At 39.2% G+C, this 10,962-nt stretch overlaps 1 protein-coding gene across 1 annotated transcript in view; it reads left to right on the top strand.

Moving 5' to 3' along the window:
- Positions 1-10,962, top strand: part of FRAS1 (Fraser syndrome 1) — a 797,189-nt gene that overhangs the window by 345,364 nt on the left and 440,863 nt on the right. The window contains exons 10-14 of the mRNA XM_006872899.1: positions 232-321; positions 2,418-2,453; positions 4,690-4,837; positions 6,256-6,399; positions 8,668-8,802. Of these exons, the coding sequence (XP_006872961.1) occupies positions 232-321; positions 2,418-2,453; positions 4,690-4,837; positions 6,256-6,399; positions 8,668-8,802 (553 nt within the window). The remainder of the gene's footprint in view (positions 1-231; positions 322-2,417; positions 2,454-4,689; positions 4,838-6,255; positions 6,400-8,667; positions 8,803-10,962) is intronic.

Genomic DNA, 10,962 nt, shown 5'->3' with positions numbered 1-10,962 from the left:
GGAATAAGTATCACCAACCTCGGAATAAGAGTTCTTATCTGGGTATGCTGTACTGACTAGCCTTTCCACAGAAAGGGCAGCACAGGGGGAGATAAAATAAGTTGTGGGAGGAAGAAAAGAGGTATGCTAAGGTTTTCCTTCTAGTCAGGCAGCCCAGCTTGCTTTGCAATTTAGTCCTGCTACCTGGAGATGTTAATTTGATATGTGCCACTGCAACCCTTATTTCTACAGGGTGAAGAACTAATTCACATAGATGGAAAATGCTGTCCTGAATGCATTTCAAGGAACAGATATTGTGTTTATGAAGAAAATGTAGAATTTGTGAGTATCTGGCTACTAACTAAGGACATTCAAGAGATTTATAATCCACTTTTTAATGAAATGAAATGAGTTCTCTTTTCATTTATCCATTAATTGTTTCAACAAGTGTTATCACACACCTACTATGTGCCAGAAATGAACCCTGGTGATATAGTAGGTTAAATAGCAAATTGGTAACCTTAAACTTGGCTATTCAAACCCACAAGCTGTTTCAAGGAAGAATGATGAGACTGTGTGAGACTATAAAGATTATAGTCTTTGAAAGTGTACAGAGCAGTTCTGCCTGTCCTGTAGGGTCACTGTGAATCGGAATTGACTCGACAGCATAGGTCTGTACCAAACACGGAGGATACCGAAGTGAACACAGCAGGCATCGTGCCTGCTCTCATGGTGTTTATGTTCTTGTGTGAGACAGATGACCAAAAACACATGCTGACTGATGACTTTTAAACTAGTAAGAGGAATAAAGCAGCTAAAGGCAGCTAGAGAGTGAGCAGATGTGTTTGTGGTCTTTTACGTAAGATGATCAGGGAAATTGGTACAAAGCAATTATGAGCAAAACTCAGTGATTCCCTCCAATTTGTAGTGACCCAATAGGACAGAGTAGAAGAACTAATTCACATAGATGGAAAATGCTGTCCTGAGTGCATTGCAAGGAGCATCTCTAGCGTTTCTGAGCCGATAAGTCTTTATTACAGGAACAGGTAGCTTCATGTTTCTCCCATGAAGCAGTTGGTAGATTGAAACTGCTGACCTTGGATTAGCAGTTGAAGGTATAACCCACTATGCCACCGGTGGACCATTTTATTAATTACATTACCCAAAGTGGGGAAAAATCCTACTCTCTTCTACTTTGTCTTGTATACAGTGCATATTTTCCACATTGTTGTTGTTGTTGTTAAGTGCCATCAAGTCGGTTCCGACTCATAGCGACCCTGTACATAGGGATTTAAAAATATTGATCAATTGAATGAATTCTTGAAAGTATGCCAGTTGATCATAAATACACCAGCTTCGCTGTCCAATCTGAGTAGGATTATAAGAGTTAGACTAGATGCTTTGGTCTATGAACTCATTCCTATACAAACAAACAAACAAACAAACAAAACCTCCCTTTGTTATTTGAGTAAATTTCATCTATCTTTCTGTCAGTGTTTGTCTATTTGCTGGGGAGGCAAAAAACGAGCAGTGTTAAGCCTTTAGCACTGCTAACAGTGCAGGCTCTAGGTTTGAATCCCTACTCTACCACAGAAGACCTTCGACTTGTTACTTTTCCTCAGCTGTAGAATGGAGAGTAACAGTAATGTCTACTTCACAGGGCTGTTGAGGCTTATAATACACTTAGAACAATGCCTAGCAGAATTTTTAAATGCTTAAAAATAGGTATTAATATGATAGTGGCTTTATTTGTTTATACTGGCATCGCATCACTGTAGTCATCCTTGTTTTTTTAAGAGTTGAGGCAATTAAAGGAGCTCTGGTAGTGTAGTGGTTATGAATGAAGCTGCAAACCTTAAGGTCAGCAGTTCAAAACTAACAGCCACACCGCAGGAGAAAGATGAAGCTTTCTGCTCCCATAAAAATTTACAGCCTCAGAAACCTTGTACAGGGTTGCTATGGGTTGGAACCAACTCCATGGCACTTACCAACAATGACTATAAATGTCTAATTTTATTTTCACAATGGTAGCGTTATTTTTCCTGTACCTTTTTGGAAGTAAATTAAGCTGCCAGTGGAATGAAAGAAAATCATGTTATTTTAAAATAAGTACAGTTCCCTTACTGTACAAAATTAAAGAAATTCCCTTATAAGTTTAGATCGCTTGACTATGAAGTTCTTCATATTGAGAAGAAACAAGTACTTAGGCACAAACTGAGACTAAGAATTCAAAAGCATTTCCTAGGCACGTTGTCTTCACCCCCATGTTGGTATTCTCATCTTGTTTTTGGCATAGATAGATTTTATTTTTGTTCATAAGAAGTGAGTGCAGCTATAAGTTATTTGGGTGAAAGTGGGTAACTCGTAATAAACAAATGAATAGGTCAACCTAAGTGTGTTTTTAATGTTATAGTAAATAAATTCCTCTCTGTTCTCAGATGTCCTCAAATGCCAGTGAAGTTACACGTATTCCAGTAAGTATAGATTTTTAAGTTACGAATATATATTTATAAAATGGTTTTAAGTAACGATCTTTATAAACTAAATTGGAAAAAAGCTATGCTTTAGTATTTTTAGCAATGAAGCCTGATGACCTGATAGTCAGAAATGAAAAGTCTTGATGATAATTAAGATTTTGATCTCTTGCTCCTCGTCTTAGATTATTTTTTTTCACAGTTGAGAATTAATATTCCTCAACTACAAGGCCCTACACATTTTCATTTCAAAAGAAAGTGATGATTTTCTCTTGATTTTCTGCTTAATCTTCAGTGGAATTTCACATGCTGAGGAAAATACATCTTTAGTTTGGAAAACACTATACTGAATGTTCATTCTCACTGGTTTTCAGGGTAATGTTACAAGGTTTCTTTTAAAAGAAAGTGTGAGTATTTGTTCCTATAAGTGAGCTTACAGTTTAGGGGTTTGCTTTTAAAACAAGAGTGCCAAGGATTCTGTCTAGCTTGAAATGGAAGAAGAGCACTTCTGCTTTCAAAAGATAATATTCCTTATTCCTTTAAAATCAGCTCTCATTTGGACTGTTTAACACCAGTTGACCTAATAAACATTTAATCAGAACTTTATTTTAAAATACACTCTCCTATTGTCTCCAGACCTAATAAACATTTAATCAGAACTTTATTTTAAAATACACTCTCCTATTGTCTTCTTTCTGATGTCCTTCATGACCCCAATATATTCCAGTAGGAAGCTTTGTCCCTTTCCTGTCTCCAGGCTGAGTGAAAATTTGAGCAAAAATGAGCTGCTCTTGATAATTCACTTTGGCTTCTCTGTCAAAGTACTAATGTTTATTACCATAATTTGCTTGGCTGAAAAGAATATTTTATTGTGAGTAAGCCCATGGCATATCTACAGCCCACTAAAAATGGGTCTCCAAAAGCTTTAATTCTAAGAATACAATGACTCTACTGTTGCAGTAGCCATAGGAAATTCAGGGTTTTAACCAAGTTTCCCACTGTTATTACAGAGAGTGTATTTAAGGGACCTGCTAATCACTAGGTACAGAGTAATCTCCCATCGTGCTTTTTAGGAGCAATAGGTTGAAAAAAGTTTTTAAAATGGTTTTGGCTTATGACGAAACATCTATGATGGTAGTGCTTGAAGATTTCGACAGTGTATTTTAGGGTACCTAATATTTTCAGTAGCCTCATATGCATGCGAAAGCTGGACAGTGAATAAGGAAGACTGTAGAAGAATTGATGCTTTTGAATTATGGTGTTGGAGGAGAATATTGAAAGTGCCATGAGCTGCCAAAAGAACCAATAGATCTGTGTTGGAAGAAGTGCAGCCAGAGTTGGCCAAACTTCGTCTCTCATACTTCAGACATATTGTCAGGAGGGACCAGTCACTGGAGAAGGATATCATGTTTGGTAAGGTGGAGGGTCAGAGAAAAAGAGGAAGACCCCCAGCGAGATGTATTGGCATAGTGGTAGCATGAATGGGCTCAAGCGTGGCAATGATAGTGAGGTTGGCTCAGGATCGGACAGTGTTTCGTTCTGCTGTGCATAAGGTCGCTATGGGTCTGTACTGACTCGATGGCACCTAACAACAAATATTTTTCTGCCTGTGCTTAGGTCCTACTTTAAAAAAAAGAAAGAAAAAAGAATAAACCAAACCAGTCTGGCTGCTAACCTCAAGGTCAGCAGTTCAAAACTACCAGCCACTCAATGAGAGAAAGATGAGTTATGCTCCCATAAAGATTTACAGCTTTGGAAACCCTATGCAGGGTCGCTATGAGTCAGCACCGACTCCACGGCACATCACCAGCACCATAGTTTCCACTGAGTATATTTGGACTAATAGCAATCCTATGTATGTCAGAGTAGAACTGTGCTCCAGAGTTTTCATGGCTATGAACTTGTAGAAACAGATTATCAGGTCTTTCTAAGAAGTAAACACAACAGGTACCTCTCAGTGGGTTCAACCCACCAGCCTTTAGGTTAGCAGCCAAGCTAATCCTGCTAACCAAGGACTCTCACCATATTAAAATAACCCAGTTATTTTAAATAGGAAGAGGTGCTAACCCTTTACATTTTGGTCTCGCTCCCTGTTGCCCTATTTCAGAACTGAATTTGACATGGTATCAGCTGTTCATCACCTCATTCCTCACAGGAACCGTTAGCTCGTTACCAGCAAACTGTCTTGTGAATGAATCACTGTACCCCATAACTATGTCATTATTGTTTCATGTAGGAGGGGAAGACATGGAAGGCGGGCCCTTGCAAGATGTGTGAGTGTTGGGGGGCTCAGGTAACTTGCTATGAGCCCTCTTGCCCACCTTGCCCAGTGGCCACACTAGCCATGAAGGTGAAGGGGCAGTGTTGTCCAGATTGCACATCAGGTAGGTCCACATCCAGTGTATTTCTTTGGAGACACTTTTACTGCCACACAGTTCAGAGGGATCCTCTTTTCTTCTCCTTCATGTTACTTAGTCACCTGGTGGGCCTTGGTTTGTTTCTTCCTAATGTTTTTTTAACAAATGATACTGATAAATCTTTGTCCATATAATTCCCAAACTCCCCGACGATGAATATGTGACCTAGGGCAAGTCACTACCTCTCTCTAAACTTTAGTTTTCTTACCAATAAAATGTGCTTTATCTGTCTTACCAAATTATTGTGAAAATCAAAAGACATAATGTCTATAAATTTTAGTTAAGTGTATGTATGTTAGAACTCTTCCATTGCTGAAGATATAAAAGCAATTACTCAAAGTTTATTATAAATATTTTATTTGTCTGTCTTTTTTTTTCTTTTTTTTTTTTTAAGGTGCACTGTTAAACAGATGGTTCCTTTTGGAGTTCTCAAATGGGTTTTTGAGATTTAAAGACTCATTAATTTCTTCCAAAAGAAAATTTTATCTACTTGTTCTGCAACTCTGCTCTCAAATCACCTGGGGTTGAATTAGTTCCTGTTAATCATTGTTGGCATGAATTGGAGCTGCTGTGGCTGAGCAGTAATTTGCCTATAAGTCTGGTATTTCTTGGAGAAGTGGCGTTTTCTTCCATTCATATTTCAGAATTAATTGTTTTCATCTGTGGGCCCCAATTTTTCATATTGCCACTTGCTCTGGTTGCATTCAACTTACTTTGGCTAATCATTGTGTTTCTGTGAAAAGCTTATCATGGGAGAAACAAGCAACTTTATAGTTTAATTACAGTACCTTCTCCAAAGTGGCTTTCTAAAACAAATATTTAGCATGTTATTATCTGTTACACTTTGAAAATCAGTTTCAAAAACTCCTTTGCTGACAATTACCACTGACTTCAATGATAGTTCCAATTACTGAGAATGAGATTTGAAATTTTAGAGAAAATAAAGGAAACTGGCTTAATTATTTTTCAGAAAATAATAACTTAAAAAAACTATGGCTAAGTAAAGCATCTAAGAAATGGTCAATTATTGAATGTTTAAATCATACGTTAGGATTTAGTTGTTTTCATTCCTAGAGGCATTCCAGCAGGTAAAAACATTAATGGGTCTGTTCAGTAATGTTTTTAGTGCCTTCAATTTGGGGCTTCAGTCTAGTGCTTGCTTTCAAATTAGTGAGAATGCTTCAGATAAAAAAATGTTCTTTGAAATCTTGCATTGAAATGCTTTTATTATTATTATTATTGTTATTATTATTGGGGGATCTTTTCCTTATGTAAGTTCTAGTGTTTTCTTTGTATTCTGTGTACCGTATAGTATGTTTTTTCTGTAGCATACAAGATAAATCATATTGTCTTTGCTGACTTTTCTTCTTTGTCCTGGATTTTAGCTCATTGCCACAAAGACTGCCTGACCTGTTCTCAGTCTCCAGACCATTGTGATCTCTGCCAGGATCCCACAAAGTTACTGCAGAATGGACGGTGTGTGAACAGCTGTGGTCTGGGATTTTACCAAGCCGGCAGTCTCTGTCTAGGTATGACTCTGGGCAGACAATCCAGAGGTGGTGGTGTGTGGTGGATAAATTGCTATTCTCAAAATGAGGTTCCATATTGTCAAGGAGAAAATCATAAAAGAAAAAAAACACACAACATCCAGAATTCACTAGAAAGTATTCATGTTGCCTGAAGGTTATCTGGTCTCATGACCTGCAGACCTCTTTCTGCTAACATTTTATGGGTCTTTCTGATGCTTACAGGAGGTCTGAATAGTTACTAGTTAGTGTTAGTCATGTCTGGATGTTTCTGTTGTGAAGATTTTCAGATTGTAATATTAGAATAGTTAGTGTCATTTCTTAAAGCACTCACATAGTCTAGGGTGGAACATTAGACTTGACATGGACTTAAAGATCACTTACTGGAATGGTCTCATTTTGTAAATGGGGAACTTGTGGGCCAGAGAAATTACATGACCTGTGCTATATCACACAGATAATTGGTAATAGAGCTTATCTCTGTGGGTTACTAAAGGAGCCAGAATGAGTTTATGTACATTTCGGGATTCTTATACATCAGAGAAGCAGATCTTATCTAGGAGAGTTTGGCTTGCTTGAAGTCAGATCATGGTTATTGTACCTTGTAGGGATTACTCATAGTAATCTTACAGCTAGGATTAATTTTCCAGTGGAGAGTGTGTAGGTTCATATTCTTGCTGCAAGTATTTAACCCCTGTACCCTGTTGGTGCTATGTTTAAAGTACTTGGCTATTAATGAAAAAGTTGGCTATTCAAACCTACCTGCTGCTTCATAGGAGAAAGATGTGGCAGTTGGTTTTTGTAAAGATTACAGCCTTAGGAACACTATTGGGCAGTTTTACTCTGTTCTGTAGGTCGCTGTAGGGTTACTGTAAGTCAGAATCAACTTGGGGGCTGTAGGTTTCATTTGGTGCCTCTTATCTGTAAAATCTGGTGTGGTGCTAAGGGTTAATGCAAAGTCGTTTTGAACAACATGGTCAGCAGTTCAAGTTCCACTCCTCGGAAACCCTACACAGGGTCGCTATGAGTTGGAACTGACTCGATGGCACTAAACAACAACATCTGTAATATAGGATAACATCTATATATACCTCAGAAGGTTTTTATGAGAATTAAATGAGGTAATATATGTAAAGTACTTGGAATATTGTCCAGGATGTAGGCAAGGCACAATAAATGCTATCTACTTTTATTATTTTTATAATTATTTACTTCTCCATTTTGAAAGTTATTTGCACCTCTTCTATAGAGTGTTTAATGTGCCAGACTGTAAAGCTGTTTGAACTGCAAGGTCAGTGGTTCAAGCTCCCCAGCTGCTCCTTGGAAACCCTTTACAGGGTCTCTATGGGTCAGAACCAACTTGAAGTCACTTCACAACAACAACTATAGAGTGTGGAGGAAAAGGGAAAAGGGTATTCCTTTTAAAAGGTTGATGAAGAGAGAAATTGGGAATTACTGAGAGCCCAAAACTGCCTGGTTTTGAATGCCAGTTTCAGCACTTAGCAGGGCAAGTTACTTAACCTCTCTGAGTTTGGTCCTCATCTGTAAAACTGTGATTGATAATACCTACATCCTAGGGTTGATGTGTATTTTCAGTAGCTTTATATGCATGTGACTGTTGGACAGTGACTGGGTAAGACCGTAGAAGAATTGACACATTTAAGTTATGGTGTTGGAGAAGAATATTAAATGTACCAGGAACTGCTAACAGAACAAACAAATCTGTGTTGGAACAAATACAGCCAGAATAGAATGTTCCTTAGAAGCCAGGAAGGTGAGACTTCGTCTCTTATACTTTGGGTATATTATCAGGAGAGACCAATCCCTGGAGAAGGACCTCATGCTTGGTAAAGTGGAGACTCAGTGAAAAAGAGGAAGAGTTCCAATGTGATTTAATGGCACGGTTGCAGCAGCTATGGGCTCAACCTTAACAACAATTGTGAGCATGGTGCAGGACAAGGCAGTATTTCATTCTATTGTTCATAAGGTCTCTATGAGTTGGAACCAACTTGATGGCACCTAACAACTACAACAACAACAGGATTAATGTGAGGATTAAATGCATTAATATATATATATATAAAGCATTTAGAGCAGTGCCTGGTATGAAATACGCTCTTTATCCGTGCTGGATGTTAACATTATTTTGGAGTTTTGTTCTCTGTGAGCCCAGGGTGTCAAGATTGGGCTGTGTAAGAGTCAGCATTGAGGTGGTATCTGTGAGCTAACCAGACTTTCCTTTTTCTTTCTCCTGACCTTGCTTGGAACCAGCCTGCCAATCCCAATGCGCCACATGCACCAGTGAGCTGGAATGCTCGTCCTGCCAGCCACCCCTACTGATGCAACACGGGCAGTGTGTGCCCACCTGTGCACACAACTTTTACCAAGATCGCCACTCCTGTGCAGGTAATCACCGGCCAGGCTGCAAGTGGGCAGGGGGCAGCCTCTGTGAAAAGCATTATCTAGGGTGATCTGGGATGATCATTCAAGTAAGAGAAGCAGCTCTGAACAAAACTCCTAACGGGAGGTGGAGAACAGTGGGTTGAAGGAGATGATGCACAGTTTTTTATGGTCTTGTTAATGCTTCCTGGTGTGGGCAGTGTAGGATCAGCACTGGACTACTAACTGAATGGTCAGCAGTTCAAACCCACCAGCCACTCCTCAGAAACCCTCTACAGGGTTGCTATGAGTCAGAAGTGAATCGATGACACTTGACAACAACAACTTTAGTGCTTCAGTGAAGTGTTTTTTGTTGTTATGTGCCGTGGAGTCAGTTCTGACTCATGGCGACCCTGTACAGGGTTTCCGAGGCTGTAAATCTTTACGGGAGCAGAAAGCCTTATCTTTCTCCTGCAGAACAGCTGGTAGTTTTGAACTGCTGACCCTGAGGTTCGCAACCTGATTCGTAACCACTACGTATATATAATATAATGTCTATAAATTCTTCTACACAAGCTTTGGTCATTACAATAGTATTCAACAACATACTTTCAGATCAGGATTGCCATTATGTTGTAAGTTATATTCCTTACTAGTTTAAACATACAGTGCTTAACTGAAACAGGAACAAATCTCTTTCCATTTTAAAATCTATCTTTGCCTAAAGAGAAGAGAAATAAAAACAAAATGACATCATAATAAGGAAGTTGTGTAAATAAAATAAAAATAGGCATATAAATCTACTCTGACATTATATCTATCTATATCTATGTATCCATCCATCCATCCATCCATCCATCCATCTATCTCTATACATACATATATACATATGTATGGTGGTGGTAGTGTGCTGTGGAGTCGGTTCTGACTCAGTGACTCTCCATAGGGTTTCCAAGGCTATAAATCTTTATGGGAGCAGAAAGCCTCATCTTTCTCCCATGGAATGGCTGGAAGTTTCAAACTGCTGACCTTGAGGCTAGCAGTCTGACTTGGAACCACTACTCTACCAGGAATCACTTGCTCTCTCATTCTCCCTCTCTCTCTCTGTCTCTGTCTCTGTCTCTCTCTATATATATATAGGTATACTGGTGTCTTGGTGTGGTGCTGCAGGATAATGCACTGGGCTACAAGGTTAGCTTCGGCTTCAACGTTGGTGGTTCAAACACACCAGTCACTCCTCAAAAACCCTATACAGGGTTGCTATGAGTCAGAATCAACTTTATGGCACTTAACATATACATATATGTTGTTGGTGGTGGTAAGTACCATGGAGTCAGTTCCGACTCATAGCTACCCTGCACAGTGTTTCCAAGGCTGTAAATCTTTACGGGAGCAGAGCGCTTCATCTTTCTCCCACGGAACCTCTGGTAGTTTCGAACTGCTGACCTTGAGGTTGGCAGCCCGACTCATAACCACTACACTACCAGAGCTCCTTATATATGTATATGTATACGTTCTTGTTGTTATGTGACGTGGAGTCAGTTCTGACTCATAGCGACCCTAACACAGGGCTTCCAAGGCTATAAATCTTTATGGGAGCAGACCGCCTCATCTTTCTCCCGCGGAGCGGCTTGTAGTTTTGAACTGCTGACCTTGCGGCTCACAGCCTGATTTGTAACCACTACGCATATAGGTGGTAGTATATCATTGTCTGTTCTGACTCTGTATCAGGTTTCTGAGGCTGTAAATCTTTATGGAAGCAGAAAGCCTCATTTTTCTCCCACAGAGAGACTGGTAGATTCAAACTACTGACCTTGTGGTTAGCAGCCCAACTCACTCATAACCCACTATGCTTATAAGGAGCCTGGTAGAGTAGTGGGTTACAACTTGGCCCTTCTAAACACAACATCAGCAGTTTGAATCTACCTGCCACTCCACAGGAAAAAGATGAGACTTTCTATTCCTATAAAAGCTTATAGCCGTGGGAATTCTGTATAGGATCACTATGAGTTGGAACCAACTCGATGGCACTTAACAGCAATAATTACAACATTCACACACATACACACATATGTGAGGGGACTTCAAAATGTTTGTGGAAAAACTTCATTATTTTTTAATTCCATTTTCCATGAATTTTTTGAAGTCTCCTCATGTATGTGTGTATGTATGTCTACGTGTGTGTGT

The sequence above is a fragment of the Chrysochloris asiatica genome, unplaced genomic scaffold (genome assembly GCF_000296735.1).
Source record: "Chrysochloris asiatica unplaced genomic scaffold, ChrAsi1.0 scaffold00214, whole genome shotgun sequence".
Classification (NCBI taxonomy): domain Eukaryota; kingdom Metazoa; phylum Chordata; class Mammalia; order Afrosoricida; family Chrysochloridae; genus Chrysochloris; species Chrysochloris asiatica.
Note: the sequence above shows the minus strand (reverse complement) of the source record. Positions and strands in the feature narration are given on the sequence as shown.